At 34.8% G+C, this 17777-nt stretch overlaps 1 protein-coding gene across 6 annotated transcripts in view; it reads right to left on the reverse strand.

Moving 5' to 3' along the window:
• Window positions 1-17777, reverse strand: part of ARHGAP11A (Rho GTPase activating protein 11A) — a 24324-nt gene continuing 6547 nt past the window's right edge. For 2 of the 6 annotated variants that reach the window (XM_017652024.3, XM_017652025.3), the window contains exons 4-12: window positions 17171-17424; window positions 16436-16599; window positions 16123-16269; window positions 11151-11225; window positions 10228-10392; window positions 7472-7601; window positions 6853-6961; window positions 4876-5014; window positions 2-4484 (exon numbers count right to left, since the gene is read on the reverse strand). In XM_017652024.3, coding sequence (XP_017507513.3) covers window positions 2923-4484; window positions 4876-5014; window positions 6853-6961; window positions 7472-7601; window positions 10228-10392; window positions 11151-11225; window positions 16123-16269; window positions 16436-16599; window positions 17171-17424 — 2745 coding nt within the window. In that variant the 3' untranslated portion in view covers window positions 2-2922. Of the gene's footprint in view, window positions 4485-4875; window positions 5015-6852; window positions 6962-7471; window positions 7602-10227; window positions 10393-11150; window positions 11226-16122; window positions 16270-16435; window positions 16600-17170; window positions 17425-17777 lie in introns of all 6 variants that reach the window. The other 4 variants (XM_036998446.2, XM_073211587.1, XM_073211588.1 and 1 more) reach the window with 4 other exon arrangements.

The following is a 17777-nucleotide window of genomic DNA, read 5'->3' on the forward strand; positions in this document are numbered from 1 at the left end:
CCCTTTTATTAAGAAGGACAATTATATAGATATTTAATACAAGGTGCTAGAAACTTCTGTGAAACTCACACACCAAAAACACACAAAAACCTCTAGGAATATCAGTTTTGAGTGTTTTTAAACTTCCACACCATCAAGTAAAATTCCTTTGGCATGAAGAAAAACCACACTCTTGGCACATAGCAGAAATTTGCCCAGGTAGACCCTTAGATTTTTCTGTTAAAGATTTGTAATGCAACCTTCAACATTAATTTTGTTCAAATACAGAAATTAAAACACAAAACTTCACAATGAAAGTATTGCAAATTTCTCTCAAGACTAGGGATGAATTGTCTAGTGTCTGAGAGTAACAAAGTAATTTGAGGTTAGAATCCAAATCTCTTCATCCTAGCTCTATGCAGCAAATCCATTAACATCTATGGCAATCTTATGCCCTGAAGAGGGGCCCACAAAACTCATTTGTGAGACACATGGCCTTTCAGGTTGAAGCCAAACGTCCTTCCTTTCCTAGTGCCCTTCCTTCCATAGATGCTCTGTTTCCAGCTCTTGTTTCCGAGCATGATAAATCAACAAGACAAATACTACCTATTGGAATTAGGCTTAACAATGCTGGGGTTTAATATTTATTACTCATGCATACTGAGCTGATTTTTCCCCCCAATTCTGAATTTTACTTAAACATTGTTAACTGTTACCCTCTTTTTGTGCTTGGAAAAATGGAGAAGTAATTACAATTGACTGTTTTTGTGTTGAATGGAAATTTGACTGAAATACACCAAAATGTTTATACTTCATATGAAATTTGACATTTTAAAAACAAAACATCTATCATATATATCCTGGGCTTGATAATTATCAGAATCTTACATTAAATTCTTAGTGATTACAAAATGTTATCAAGCAGCCTACTAATTTAAGTTCTATATAATAGCATTGTTTATTGTCAAGATAGACCAAAGGAACACTAGATGTTTATTTGCACTTGCAAGAACAAAGTGAAAATAACCCTTTAAGTTACTACACATGTCCAGACACTTTCAACTTTGTTGTTTGTGTACCATTTGGTCAAATATCCCCCAAATTAGTAAACGATGATCTGTTTCATGTAAAATGAAAATGGAGAGATTAAATCAATTCTAAAACTCTACTTTCCTGAGTTTATCCAATCACCACATGCTGAGCTACTCACTGTCATAATCCTATACTCTGTATTGCAGCTTTCAGCTCAGAAAAAATGGGAGGGATGTGTGTGTAGCTTTTTAAATAAATATCTTTCATTATTAATTTCTCAGAAAAGGCACTAATTCAGGTTGATTTGTAGTTAATCTTCTCTGCCTTCTCACTGAATTTGTCTTCCAGTTCAACATTTCACCTGCTCCCGTGGATTTAAAAATGACATTAATGCATTTTTAAAAGTTTAAAAGTGAAATCTTAAAAATTACTTTGAACCAGATAACATATATCTCAGAGCTTATGAGTAATTTCTATCCCTACTATTAGGAATACCATAAACATCAGAAATGCATGTCTAGTCTATACCGCAAATCTGTTTCATGATGCTTACTTGTATCAACAGGTTTTTAGTCTTTACATAAGTCAAATACTAGTTCTGAGAAGGGGTTGATTCCTAGGTAATACAAATAGGAAATAAAACAGGTGCTGTGCTATCAAGTAAGAACTAGGTAAAGCAAACATCTGATGACTTTAAATTCCTCACACACAGTGTCTAAGTCTGGTTGCCCTAGACTTACAATGCTTTCTATTCTGCTCCAACATCTCAACTGGCATTCCCATAATGACCTGCAAAACTATAGTGGTTGGTTCTGCCTGTATATTCCTTCCTCGAAAACCTAGAGAACACCCTCTATTGTTGATATTCTTTCCTTAAAGATCTGTAACTTCTAATTATTTAAAATATGAATTGAGATAGAATTGCTTGATGACTTGAGCCAAATTTAAAAAGATACTTTGAATTTCATTAGAGTCTCAGGCAAGTCATTTTCCAGGTTATCTTTAATGTCTATGCTAAATAAATAACATTTACACACAAAACCATCATAGGCTTTTTATAAGAATCCCAAGAATCCAGATTAAATGTATAAAGGTGCATCAATTATTTTAAATTCTAAAATCAAGCATCTGAATATAAATCACTTTGATTAAAATTTTCCAAGCTTAATTATTCTTCCTTGAATCATTTAAAATTCTATATTGGATAAAACAGATACAAGTGAATTTGTGCAAATAAATTTTAAAAACATAGTATGGCTTAAAAATTACCAATTACCTCTGTAGTATCATTCTACACAAGCATACTTGAGTCATTATTCTACTTTAGCCATTATTCATAATTCACATGAACACACTACTGTACACATCTGTGGACAATATAAGCCTAATTGCTTTGTCCCAAGAAGGAATAAAGGATTAAGATGTTACCGAAACAAATTAATTTCTAGGGATCTTGGTAAAGACAATAAACATTAATGTAATTCAAGAAGTAGGATATGCAGGACTTCTCCCCTTTACATGTTAGAAATTTCTTCCAGAAACCTTATCTTAGGATCAATAACAGAAAATAGGCACAAGTACAACTTCATTCCACTCGTCCTGGCACACTTAAAAAATAAAATTGATGCAATTTTCAAAAATAACTTCTTATAACTCAGCCAACAGCTTCTTTAGAAAGGTAAAGGGTAACCTCTGCTTTAAGAGATCACACTAAAATTAAATACTATAATTCAGAAAAACAATGAAGTAATTTATACAAGCATAAGAATCCAAGTTGTTTTGTTTGTACAATGAAATTAAAATCTATCACTTAACAGTTATCCTGAGCTACAAACTAACATGTAGATCATCCTGTAAACTGTATCACCGATTGCTAATTTTATTTACATTAACAAGTATAATATTTACCAATTACAAGTCTACAGGTTTACTTGTTGGTAGTAATTGGGCTTTTCCAATAGGATTTTTGGGGGAACCTTTATACCACACCCTTTCTTTTTCTGAGGGTTTCCTAAGGACCCTGTTATTTATCTCAGAAGATAAGTCCGTATTATTACTTACAACAGGTTTCAATATATCACGATTTGTCAGGTCATCCAAGGGAACCTTAACTCGGCCATCAGGTAACACTTCCTGTTTACAAATACTGGTAGACCTAAGAGAGGCATTCATGGTGCCTGGGTGCTCCTTCATCTTTGAGAAAGACTTAGAAGTTAGGTCCATGCTTGATTTTGAAATTGCATCAGCATTTGACCGTTTGCATGATGAAGACTTCTGTTCTTTAGGACCTGATTTGTTACCTGAAATAGAGGAATCTTTTGATGCACCTTCTACACAAGAGGAAAGAGCACCATGACAGCTCACTGACTTAACCAGAGGAGCAGTATCAGGGAGACCTGCTGATTCATGCCTTGCAGGTTGTCTGCTGTACTCCAACAACGAGTTTATTCTTCTGACAGACTGACGGACAGGTGTACGCTGAAACTTAAGAGGTGACTTAACTTTAGTCCTACTTGGTTCGTTTAAAGACAGCTTGTTAAACCACTGTATGTGGTCTGAAACCTTTCCATGTTCTGTCATTTGTAAACTTGCAGATGCCGTTTTATCACAGGTTTCCACCAGTGACTGCTGTTTCACAATTCTCGCAGGGCTAGCTTTTGACAAGTTCGTTATATTACACGTGATCTGCTCTGAGAAGGAGGTGTCAGCTGCATCCTCCCTAGAAGCTGCACGTTCCACTAAGTCCTCTTCAATCATATTCTCATTCTCCTTTAATTCAGTATATAGTTTATCCTCTGGGGGTTGCTGCTGCTTTATTTGTTCATCACTAGACAATTCTTGTTTGCTTAAATAATCTTTTGGTATGTTTGAATGCAAGTTTTCACGTTCCATCTTCATCTCAGTTGAGCAACATTTTATAGTTGCCTCTCTATCTAATTTTTGAGTTTGATATAGTGAGAACTTTTTTTCTGAAAAACCATTTTCATCTTTACTAGTATGGTGTACATTTGATTGTATCACCGTCAAATCATTAGTTTCAATTAGATTTTTCTCCAGGCTATATGCCATAGAAGATGCTTCATGTAATTTTACTGATGACTGCCTGTGATTTACCAATGCATGAAGATTACTTCCAGATTCAGAAAATGCTTTTTGAATTTTTACCAAAGTCTCTGTGGTCAAGTTATTTTCATCCCCACTGAGAGAACTTCTAGTTATGTGGTTATTATGCTTATGGTGTACATGAGAAAGTGTGAGTTCATACGAACTAACAGTTGACTTTTCAACTACAGTATCAGTCTCCAAGGAAGAGCTTTCCACCTCAAGATTTCCCTCTATTGGAGAAGCTCCATTTGCATGTATTTCTTGAAAACTTGAATTACTAGGTTCCATCCAGGACATCCGGTAACTAGTTGTATCTAGTCGCTCTGGAGTTAATAAGTTGTCCTGAGATTTACTGATCTTTTTTGAACCTAAAATAAAGCAGTTTGGTGTTTTAAATCATTTATATTTGAACTAGTTTTGAAATAGTATCCAAATACATGGCAATCACTTAATTCCATAATTTAAAGATTTATGTTAAAAGAAATAATTTTTGTAATAAAAAGGTCAAACATTTCCATATTTTCAGTTATAAACATCCTCCAATTGTTCATAGGAAAATACATTGCCATTTCAAACATTTTCAGTATTCAAACATGAACTTAACATTTTTAGAGTACTAAATTTATTAATATATTTTATCATTAAAAAGGCAACTGAAGGTTATTATATGTGTATCTTAAAGCTAGAAAAAAAATTTTTTAAAAGCAACCAAAGTAGCTTTTTCAATAAAACTCTAACAATAACATCATATAAATGTACCTTTCTTTGCTAGTCTTTCACCAATATCTGGGCTAAAAAGCAGACCTGTTTTTATAGATTCAATCCTATTTTTTAAATTTTGTTGATTTGCAAGTCGTCGACCAACATTTTCATATCTATTGACACCAGAACACCCATTCTGTACAGAAAAGAAAAATTGAAAAGTTTTGATTAAGAAATAAACCTAGTTGATTCAAAATTTAAGACAAAGTAAATTTTTTGTAGTTACCAAGATCCACTCATTTTAAAAGGTATATACAATCAAGAAATAATTTTATAGCAAACGTAAATACATTTGCATGCATGCTGACAAAAACTGTAAGCATTTGACTTGGCTTTTAGTTGCTATTTTGTGATCTAAAATAAAAACAGCCTTACATATTCATTAACTGAAAAAACCTTTCTGTGTAATGACTGTACCAGGGCCTGCTTACAACAGTGAAAGTAAAAAGCAGACCAAAATTTTACCTTCATGTACTTTACATTCGGATGGCGAGATTTCAACCAGAACAAGAGAAACAGTAAATTATTTGGATATATACAATACATAAGGTGAAAACTGTTGTGGAGAAACGTAAAGAAAGTAAGAAGGGTATAGAATGGTGATGGGTAAGGGTGTAATTTTAAACAGAGTGATCAGAGTGATTAGAGGAAGATGATTTGTGAGTAAAGAAGAATGAGGGTGAAAGTTGTAAAAGTATAAGGGGAAGAACATTCTGGGAGCAGAAAATGTCAGTGCAGTCTCTAAGGCTGAAGCCTCATCTTGCACACTGTACAATGGGCAAGGAGGAAAGAGTGGCTGAAGCTGAGTGAGCAAGGGGGAGTGATGGGAGGAGGGCTTGCAGCGGTAGGCTGGGAATAGACCATCTGGATTGTTACAGGTCAATGTATGAATCTTGGCTACGTTTTTCAGAGTGAAATAAAGAGTTACTGGAGGATTCTGAGCTAAGGAGTGACATGACTTAACCTGGGTTTTAAAAGGCTAATTTTGACTACCATACTGTACCATGGTAGAAGCAGGAAGACATACTAATAGGACCTTGTTGCAGTAATTGCAGTTGGAGATGACAGAATTTAGACAATGGAAATGTAGTATCAGTGAGAATTGGTCAGCATGGATACACTCTGAAGGCAGAAGTTAGACAGGCCTCCCTAATGGTGTAGACAGGACATGTGAGAAAAAGGGAGAAGTTGAGAATACCTGCACAGATTCTCACCTAAGTGACTAGAAGAGTAAGCTGCTGTAACTGAGACGGAGGAGACTGCAGGCAGACATGTAGTTGGGACAGAGTGGAAGGAGTGGAGAAATACATCTCTGGAGCTCTGTTTGGGGTAGGTTATACCTGAGAAGTCTATTGGCATTAAGTAGGGAAATCAAGTAGGAAGATGTTAAGAAACAATAAAGTTGTTCAGGAGAAGATTCTGGACTGGAAATATAAACTTGGAAGCCTTAAGTAAATAGATGATGTTTAAAGCTGATGATCACCTTGAGTGAGTGGAGAGAGAAGAGAGAAGTCCAAGGACTTAGGGTGCTCCGGTGTAAAGGAATCAGAGAAGTAACCGGCAAAGGAAGACAGTCATGAGGCTAGTTTCCCTGAAGCAAGGAAAGAAAGTATGCCAAGAGGAACAAGTGATCAGCCAGCTCAAATGCTGCTGAGAGGTCAAGTCTAACAAGGACTGGTATTTGTCCACTGGTTTGAGCAACACTGAATACGTGGGTGATCTTAAGAGCAGTTTTACTGAGTGTTGGGGACAAAAGCTTCACTGGAATCCATTTAAGCAGAAAAGAAAAGGAGGAACTCAAGATATCAATTCATGCGTTAAGAGTTTTATGTGAACAGGAGTAGAAAATGGGATATCAGCTGGAGGAGAGGCAGGGTTAAGGTCTTTTAGCATCAAGTCTACAGTTTTATGCTAATATGAACATCAACGAAATGGCAAAAAATGAGTATCAATGAAATGGTGAAAAACACTTACTACATCTTTGCTGCTTTTCCCCAGACTAAATTTCAAACGAAGAGATCTTCGAACCTTTTCTTTATGACTGATTTTAGGAGAGAAGCAGCCTGCTTTTCCTGATTCCACCCTAAAAAGAGTGAAATTGAAATATCAGTTTATAGCATAAAAACTGGAGATATTCTAGCCAAATGAAATGTGTAAGCCCAGAGCAAAGCATATTGTTCATAATTGAAAGAGTAATGATTTTCTAAAATCAGTTAAGCTTTAAGATACCATATATGAACACATTTTATGTGTATATAAAAATTATCTGTCCTGTTTATCACGAATTATTTGGTCACTTATTAACCAGAATCACTAGAATAGACTAGCTTTTTAAATTAACAGGAAACTTAAAAATTACACACATCAACATAAAATAAAATTTTGAGCTAGGGGGATTTGAATTAGCAATCTTTCTCTGGAGGACACATTGTATAAAGAACATGTGCTTGTTAATAAAACTATAAAGGCAGAGGGGATTTTTAAAAAATTATGATTCAACTATGATTCTCAGTAAAAAGACAAATGAAATATTTTATTAACTATATATGCTGAATGTTGATCTAGTGAAAACAAAATGCCTTGGATAAATTACCTGCAAATTTTTTTGTCTGCAATCCTTTTACTTCGCCTTAGCACACCTGTACTGATGAAATGGTTTCCACTGATGACTACAGGAGAGAGTGAACTCTGAGATGACCCTTCTGGGCTTGCATCAAAGTGAACTATAAAAATAACCACATGTAATATACCACACATACTTATTTTCTTTTCAAAGTATAAAATATTAAAGCAATTAGATTGAAAGTCTTAATTTCCACCCCTAAGCAACAAGAAAAATCACATAATTTTGGTAGAATCTTTGGGATGCCAAATAATCCAACTCAGAAAAAAAAAGTACCAATTTCTTACTTTTTAAAAATGTTGCCGACTAAAGGTCAGACTAAGCATTATTTTTTCATTGTAGTTTTGCTTTACAGTCTTTGAATAAAAAAGGGAAAGGTGGACACTGTTGTGGACTGGAGAAAGAGCAAATTTTCAAGACAGATTTGTATTAGTCCCCCTATTTATTAAATGGTTTTAGGCTCTGAAAATGAACTTACATGGTCAATATATTACTGTAATGTATATAAGATGTCCAGCATAGTACCTGGTATGTAAATTAATTAATGCTATCATCAAAAATGAACTATTGAAAAGCAACTTAGAGTCTGAATATCCAGCATGCACCTGCTGAGTGCTGTCCACCTAATTCCAGAGTGTAGTTTGACTAATACTCTTGGCAATCAAAAGCAAATTATCTATAATACAGGCCAAACCACTTGTCTACTGCCATGTTCCATGCTTAACTGGTGGTTACACCAGCTTATTCTGATTAAGTTGTATAATCTACATCATTAATAAATGTATTATACATTAAAAATGTATAATCTACATATAATAAAAAATTAGAGAAAAAGTAAAATAACTATGACAAAGGTCCCATATATATTTGCCTTACATTTGAACCATCCCAGGGTACACTCAACAAACGGAAACCCTCTCAACTCATTGTTGGTATTGATTAAGAACTTGCACAGCCTTCCAAACAAAGAAACCCATGCTTTCTTAGTTACAACAGAAAATAATACAACCATTGCAGTGACTTTGGTGTCTATTTGGCTAAAGAAAATTTCAGAGGCCAATATCCTATATACAATGTGACATAGCTAGCTTTATTCTAGGTCTACAGTCTACACCTTGAGATGAATCAGTGGTCCCAAGGAGGCACAGCCAGGACATATGAAATATGCAAAGTTATCACATATATAACAAAAAATTATAAACAGGTACTCTATGGATTGTAGATTAATACTGTTGCCTTTTTAAATTTTTTAAAAAGCATCATATGTGTTATAATCCAAACTTAGAAAACAACTCATTTTCAATTTTGCAGATGGAATGTACTGAATTATGGCTGAAAAAGTGGGATCCAAGGAAAATGGTGAGTCAAAATAATAGAATTACTCTTAATGAATTTCTTATTTTTTTAAATAAAAATTCACTGATTAGGCTCATACTAATGTTACAGTGACACATGAATGTTAAACTTATTTTTGGGGGAGCTTGGAGAGAAGGACTAAACAGGTTCATTTCTTGGGGAATAAGTAATGCTATCATAAACAAAAGCAAGCAGAACTACAGTTCACATTTGGATTTAGAAACACTCCTCCAAAGTGGAAAAGCCTTTAAATATTAAGAAAACACTGAGTTACTTTAAAGGAGTTCATTTAAGCCTCCAACCTCTGAATATTGTAAGAACTACAGATATTAGCGTTCTTATCATTACATTTTAATGAGCCATATAGAACCTGTAAAGAACCGCAGAGAACAAGTTGTTATTCTGTTCAACTTTAATAAAACAAACAAGGAAAATATAAACCTTTTGGATGGTAGAAACCAGAGATTTTGGGAAGATCTGACAACCCAGCTAGCTATCAAATTAAGTGACATCCTTAGATTGTCTGAAATCAATAAACACCTGGAATAATCAGAGGTCACTCACATTTTTGACAAACTATGAGACAATTTTTGACAAAATATGAGATGGAAGACTCTGGACTACGGGTTTCATTTCACTTTGGGTTGATCATAAAGTTAACCAGTTAGGTTGACCATGAGCCAATTTAAATTCTACACACACTGAAGAAGCTAACGCAATCTGATTAAGACCACACTAACACAAATCTGTCATTCAAATTAGCATGATTATAGTTTTCACTGAAGGCTCTCTGGTTTGCCACATAAGGAACTTATAGTTCATTTGGAAGAAAATGGCTGGGCTGGCAAGGGATCTGGAAACCATGAAAAACAAAGCTTTTATAAAAGCTACTTGCATATAGAACTTTAAAATTACACCTCCCCTAGCCCCTACCCACCCCTACAATTGCAGCCCACAATGGTTATTCCAATGGTTAGCACCACTACTCTGCAGTCACAATCACACCCTGGCAGCCTCAAGGATGACCGCATCAGAGCCACAGCTATATATCTGAAAGTAACTAAAGTAGAATTCAAGATGTCCAATCACATAAAACTTGAGCAACAGTGCTATACACAGAAACCCAAATGTTCACTTTTGAGTCATTTACCATGACTTTCAGTGAACATGGCCATAAAACACATATATATTAATTATACCGACCAGTGTGTATTTTAAGTTAGGGGATGTGATGAAAACTCAGGGATTTGATAAAACATGGATTAAAGCTCTGGCTCCTAAAGGCCGGTATTAGTATGAAATAGAACTTTGCCCAGAATGGGCATTCATGTTAATGTTTACAAGCCAATTATATAAATACTGTTTGCTACCGGATACTGGTGTAGAACTGCTGCTGAAGAGATTGCTTGGCAACAGCTCAAAGTTAAAATTGTGCTTGATGGACTTCCTTTTCTTACTTGAGAAACCATGAGAATCTACAGGGAGTTTACGCTTGGCATTTGGTGTAAGAATCACGGGTGATGCAGAGAGCTGAGCTAAAGAAAAACAAAACAAAAACCAATTTGTTGTTTCTCTTAGTTGCTGAAATGCAAAAGCTTTAAATAATTTCTTCTTCTAAAGCTATTACAGCTAAGCAAAGAATGAGGGGGATATGTTTATATTATCAAACATACATAACTGATAACACTATCCAATTACTTAAAATGAAAATAGGGAAGTCGCAAAGAGGCAAGATTAACAAATAATAGAAACTTAAACCAAATAGACTAAACGCATATAATTCACATTAAAGATTATTAATACAGGGAACACAGTTGTCATCAAGAAGCTGAAACAAACTGATCTAAATATTATTTTTGCATTTCATCATAACTGAGTATTAACCAGTTAATTTCTTCAATCTAGAAAACAAAAGAAATGATAATATTGTCTGGTTTTGGTCACAAGCAAACCAAGATAAAAAATTGGAACATACACCAATAAATTTCTGGTTCTAAAAAAATAAGATTGAGTTTTTTTCACATGTTTGAAGAATCTGACTTAAAAGCAACAGAAAAACAAGGTTTGGAAGATTGAAGAAACAATAACGGCTAAAAGAAATTATTAACCTACAACTCTGGGTTCACTTATACAATGTAATTAGCAGTATCACAACAGTATTGCAACACAGTATCACCATTGAAAATAACATCTGGCTTAGATTAAACCAAAGTAAGTTACACCATTACTTTTATTATTACTTTTTGTATGACATACAGAAATCTTTTTTTAAATAAATATATATAATACCTACCCCTTCTTTTCTGTTGAGGTGTAACAGAGGGTGTTCTGTTAGATTTAAGTTTATTTAATGCTCCACTAACAAAATCTGAAATGCAAGGCATACATAATCATATAATCAATTATAACAACATATACCTACCTTTCACCAATAATTCATATTGGTATTAGTGGTCTTCTAGCATCTAAATTTATTACATTTTAATGTCACTTTAAAAGGAATTATTTCAAAATAAAATGAAATGTAAAATAAGTGTAATCAATCAGTCCTTGAATACATGGATTTGAATTGCATGGGTCCACATACATATGTATTTTTTTCTATAAATACATCAGAAAATTTTTGGAGATTTGTAACAGTTTGAAAAAACATTTTCTTTCCTCAAGCTTATTTTAATGTAAGTATACAGTATATAATACACATGACACAAAATATATGTTACTCAGCTGTTTATCGGTAAGGCTTCCAGCCAATAGGTTCTCAGTAGTTAAGTTTTTGGGGAGTCACAACTTATACATGGATTTTTGACTGCAGGAGGGTCAGCGCCCTTAAAACCTCCAGCTGTTCAAGGGTCAGCTGCACCAGAAACTGGTAGTTTGATATTGCTAGAGCAAACAGCGAGCCCTGGATATGGTAAGAGATAAGTCTTGTGTACCAGGCAGAAGAGGGCCTGTATGTCATTTTGAAGAACTTTTACTTCTCCAAAGGCAAATGGGAGCAAAATTGCATTTAAGAAAATCACTTAGGCAGCAGTATGACAGATTTAGGGGGGTAGGCCTCCTTAGCAGAAGGCAAAATAGCTGAAGGTTCTCACAAGTATTTTATTCAGCCATTTAACAAAAATTCATTTTGTACCTACCATGTGAAAAGCACAGTATTAGCACTGGAGCTACAACAATAACCAAAGTAGGCATGGTCCTTGCCTTTATTGAACTTATTATAGTGGAAGAATCAAACATTCATCACACTAAGGAAATAAACACATAATGACAAATGGGATAAGGAACCTGAAGCACAAATAAAACAACAGATTTGTACTAAGGGGTCAGAGGTGTCCCTGAGGAAGTGATGTTCAAGTTGAGACCTGACAGAAGAATGGGAGTTAGTCATGCAAAAGATGAAGGTCTGAACGGAGGCAGGTGCAGCGAAAATAGAGAAAGGAAGAAAAAAGTATTTGAGAGATCAAAGTGACAAGACTTGGTGATGAGTGGGATGTGGCAATAAGGAAAGAGTAGACAAGGTCCTCTAGAATTCTGATTTAGATGACTGACACAAGGAAATTATGCAAAGAAATGTTAGATATGATACTGAAATGGCTATGAATCCATTTGTGGAAAGATTAAGGCTGGAGAAGTAGATTTGGGAGTCATCAGCCCATAAATGGTTGTTTGTTTTTTTAATGAGAGTGAATAAGATTATTTAAGAAGAGAGTAAAGTATAAGAAGGTCAAGTATAGACTAATGGAACATTCAAAAAGTAGTCAGAAAATGTAGAAGATGAAACAGAACAAATATGGCTGAAGAGGTAGGGAAATAAGGAAAGCATAATATAAAAAATAAGGAAAGCAATAAAATACCAAGGAGGAAACAGTCAAGTGGTCAAAGAGATTCTGAATAATACAGACCTAAAAAATATACATTGGATTTAGCTATTAGGAAATTGTGACTTCACTAGGAATAGTTTCATGCAAAAATATGCCCCTAATTTTCAGCCACAATGAAACACAAAAACTCCTTTACATACATTTATTTATCTGATTAATCACCAAATATTATTGAAAATAGTTATTTAAGTTCAGCTATAACCCACTTATTGAGAACTCCTACACCTTCAAGTGAAATAGGTATAAAGCAGAGGAGAATACTGAAATCTTCAGTGAAGAATCAAACACGGGTAATGCTCTAACTGGCAGGCAATAGCTCCTAGGAAAGCCAACCTTCATGACACCTGGATAGATAAGGAAGGTTAATATGAGAGAGGAAAAAGAGACAAAAGAAAAAGGTAAAAAAGAGAAATGAGAGCCTGAGCTGGAGAGAGAAGAAACCACCAAGCAACAGATTCAGCCACAAGAGATCATTAGAGCAGCGTGGCAAAAGCAGGAGTATGGAAACCCAAACTGTCCCCTCTGTGACCTCAAACTATCCTGACTGTGCTACGGCCCACACTGACCGTACAGACCATTTCTCCCGAGGAAGTAAAAGACTATGTCTCAGTCCCTTTAATAGTCTCATGAGCTTATTATTTGTACTTCAGGGAGAAAATACATACTAACAAGGGCATCAAATTAATCAAATCAGCTTGACACTGCACCACCGTGCATAAAAGAGACTCATTAACACCACAGTACAGAGGAGCGCACACACACACACACACACATACATACACAGGCAAGAACAGGAAAATTATGATAGACCAAACCCCTCTTGCTATAGTACAAGAGTTTGCTAATGGAAGCCTGAGTAGATTCTGGGGCAATTCAATTATTGAGAATTGTCAGACCAGCATAAAACTAAGCTATGGCAACTAACTCATATAATAAATATCAAAAATAAAAGTTCTGGAGATTGGTTGCACAACCATGTGAATGTACTTAACACTACTGAGTACAATTAAAATGGTTAATTTGGTAAATTTCATGTATAGATTCTTCAAAGCAAATGAAATCAAATCACACATATGTTGTGGCATTTCAAATTTCCAAATGAGAGGGAAAAAAGAAAGGTTACCTATAACAAAAAATAAACACTAGAGCTCCTGAAAGTTTCAAATTGTTAATGAAATAATGTGTTTTAGTGATGCTTGACAAATGCCATCCTAACCTGTTCAAGTGGACAAAGTACCTCTGGGTTTAAGTCAAATATTAGTAACAACATATTCTATTCATTCAGTAATTTACGCATATTCAGTAAAAAAAAAAACTAGGTTGGATACACTGATATATAAAACATGGTCTCTATAGAAGCTTACTTGACAATTAAATTGAATTTTGACAACCAGAAAAAATTTGAATAGCAGGGGTAGGTGGAAATAAAAACATTATAATAAAGAGTATAAGCAAAAGAATAAGGTGTCTAGAAAACAAAGAATACAGTTTGACTAAAGTATATATTGTATAAAGGAGAGACAAGAAACAGTAGAAAGGCATGCTAAAGGAATCCTATGAAAGGTATTTAATGTCAGGTTGCAAATATTAGTATTATTTTTATGAAATAATGAAAGTTTCTGAAAGATACGTGTGTGAGATACATGATTAGGCATACATCAAGGATGTCAGCCTTAACAGCAATAAGCAGGAGGCACAAAGACCAAATAGGAGATTCTTGCAGTAAAAATGCAATAAACACTACAGGCAGAATCTTACAGAACCTGAAAACTGTGTGCATATAGTTGGTAAAGAGTCAGGTATGCATGTTTTAAAGCCCAAATAGTGGTGCTGTTAACAGAGAAAAGGAATTCAAGCAGAACCAGTTGATTAAGGTAAAGATGATCATTTCAAAATGCTGAGCTTAAAGCACCAAGGAAAAGAAAAGTGAATATGTCTGCCTAGTAGGCTGTTACTAAACTTGGAAATGACATTTTTGAGATAACAGTGATAGAAATACGGTGTTCATCTATTTAGATGACATTAACTGAAATACAGGAGTGAATGCAATCACAAATAAGGGTAATAAAGATGATCTGTGTCTGAGAATATTTATTACTCTCATCTCATAGGAAGTTTTATGGGTTGAACTGTATCCTCCAAAAAGATATGTTTAAGTCTTAACATGTAAATGTAACTTATTTGGAGTTAGGGTCTTTGCCATTATACTCATTAGGGTAGGTCCTAATTCAGGGTGACTAGTGTCACTATCAGAGGGACATTTGGACAAGGAGAATGCCATGTGACAACAGAGGCAGAGACTTGGGCTACCAGCCAAAGGAATGCCAAGAATAAACAGCCGCCACCAGAAGCTTCTTTATGCCAGAAGAAAGGATTCTCCCCTTTGGGTTTCAAAGGGAGCATGGCCCAGGCAACACCTCTGTTTAAGACTTCTAGCCTCCAGAACTAGGGGACAATAAGTATTAGTTGTTTTAAGTCACCCAGCTGATGGTACTTTGTTACAGGAGCCATAGGAAACTAACAAGGAAGGCATGAGGAGAACTTATGGAGGAGGCAGACAAACAAGAAGGTAATACCTTACAAGCCAGAAGGTTCCAAAAGGAACTGGTTCTGCTGCTCAAAAGATGAGAGATTCCTTAAGGCAACTGGATGTCTTTTTTTGATTCTTCCTTGGTAACATTTCCTTCATTACTTAGTTCATACTAATTCACTTCACCATTTCAAATCACGATCTCATACCTGGACTATTGTCAAATATTTCTGACTGTTCTCCCTACCTCCAAGTCTCAATTCTTCAAACCAGGTAATTTTCTAAATTATTTTAATTATGTATGCCTCTACTAATAAACCTTCAAAGGTTCTCCAATACCCAGCTTAATGTTCTAATTCTTTAGCCTGACACTGAGCTCACCATATCATGCTAACCCTTAGGATGAATCCTTCACTCGAGTCATCCTGCTCTTTTTACAGACCCAGATATAGCTTACTTCTTCCCTACACACATCTTTCTTCTTACTTCTTAGCATCCTTCTCACCTAGAATAGGGTCTAAGTATTCTGACCCTCCACCCAATTCCCTTAGATTCTACCCATTCTTCAAGAAGGTTCAGTTTGACCTCCTCTTTGAAGAGTACCTGATTGTTACAACCCAGGGAACTTTTCTCCTTTGAACACATTTCATCTTTGTGCTAATGATTTAGCACTTAATATTAGACTGTATTATCATTTTTACTTTTCAGAACACATGTGTCATGTCTTTCCAACTATGTGGTAAGCACCAGAAAGGCAGACACCCTAGCTTATGCTTCTTTATGTTCAAATGCATTCTAGATAAAAGTGAATCACCATATCTCCATAAAGTGGGATTGCCACCACCACTTACCTCCTACACTTTGCCTTCGCTTTCTCTTAAAGTCACCAGAAGTTTCATATTCACCTTCTTCAAAGCCATCTAGTGATGGAGTAGCACAGAGACTATCAATACCCATCATAGCTGGTATCTTTTCCAGGATAAACTCTGGAACATGCCCTAAACAAAAATGTTCCCAATTAAGATCTTTCCTCTACTTCCCCTCAAAATGTTTAAATAGTATAAACCAGCTTTCCAACAGTTATCTTGATAGTTCACTTTGAAGAAGCTTTGATTTCCTCATTTTAAACAAATCCTGTGACTTCCTAATGCAATTATATCTTACCAATATCTGATGCATAATCAATAAGAGTCTGTACTACTGCAGCCTGTAATCGTAGCTTTTTTTCTGTGTTAGCAGATATCTTTTCATGTCCTTCACTTATCTGAAGAAGGTTTGGTGCAAATATTACTGCAAGATTACTGCTATCCATCTTATTCTCACTGGACCTTAAATGAAAAAAGATGGAGCCAAAGATAACAATACAGAGTTAAAATAATATATTGAGCACATTTTAAAGACCTCTTATTGTCCAACACAAGTCAAAATACAGTCACCCTTTGTCTACCCATCTACATGATTGACTTGAAATAGACAGAACCAGAAATATACAGCTTCTGTGTGCTTAAATATTTATCATAGAAACCACAATTATATGAGTCCACTTTGTTTTCCACATAAATTGAACATGTTTATTTGATTTTCAAACCCATACACAGAAAATTTGAAGTATTCGAAGGCAGCAAGTATGTGTAACAAGCAGCCTCAACTGACAGCAGAGAGGCGACAAATTTGAAAAGCAAAACAAATATTTGAATACTGTAAATCTGAAGTTATTCAGTGAACAAAGAATTCTACCAATAAGCCATTAAGGAACCAAGGAAATATTAAATCATTTGGTATACTTCTATTTTTTTTACAAAAATTTCCATTCCACATGAAATTTAACTTAATATTTATGAGAGTAAATCTAATTGGGAATTAAACTATCATGTCCCAAAACTTTTAATTGATACTTACCTAAGAGAAACATTCCTGAGAAAGTTAAAGAAGTATCTTAATATATCAATTGTATGGTCAGCCATAAGACAGGAGAGCAACAATGTAGCTTTATTCTTCTCTTCTGCTCCTAACTGTTGAGCTTTAAAAAGTGCTTCATGCAAATCAGCTGGGAGAATGGGCTCTGGCAATTCCCTAAAAAACTGCTTAAGAAGTCCTGCAATATCACAAGGAGGTGCAGAAGACAGGCAATTTTCACCATGATCCAGTTTATTCTGAAATAAACATAATAATCTGAGCATTTGGGGGCTTAAGAGTTTATTGCAAACAAGCATACTTTCTTATATTCTAAAGAGCTTTCTTTAATAAATTTCTCTTAACTCTTATTTTAATATATACCACTCCTTTTTAGAAGGCTAAAAATAATGAAATTAAAAATTTTTGTCATTTCCTGTAGTACTTTATAGGAACAATGATCACAAATTTCACAGTACCCTAAACTTTTTAAAGCATTATACTGCTTAATTGTGGTGATCATTCCACAATGTATCAATGTATCAAAACATCAAGCTGTACACCTTAAGGGTTTCTGTCAAGTATACCTCAGTAAAACTGGGGAGAAAAAGCA

The sequence above is a fragment of the Manis javanica genome, chromosome 8, assembly GCF_040802235.1.
Source record: "Manis javanica isolate MJ-LG chromosome 8, MJ_LKY, whole genome shotgun sequence".
NCBI classification, from domain to species: Eukaryota; Metazoa; Chordata; class Mammalia; order Pholidota; family Manidae; genus Manis; species Manis javanica.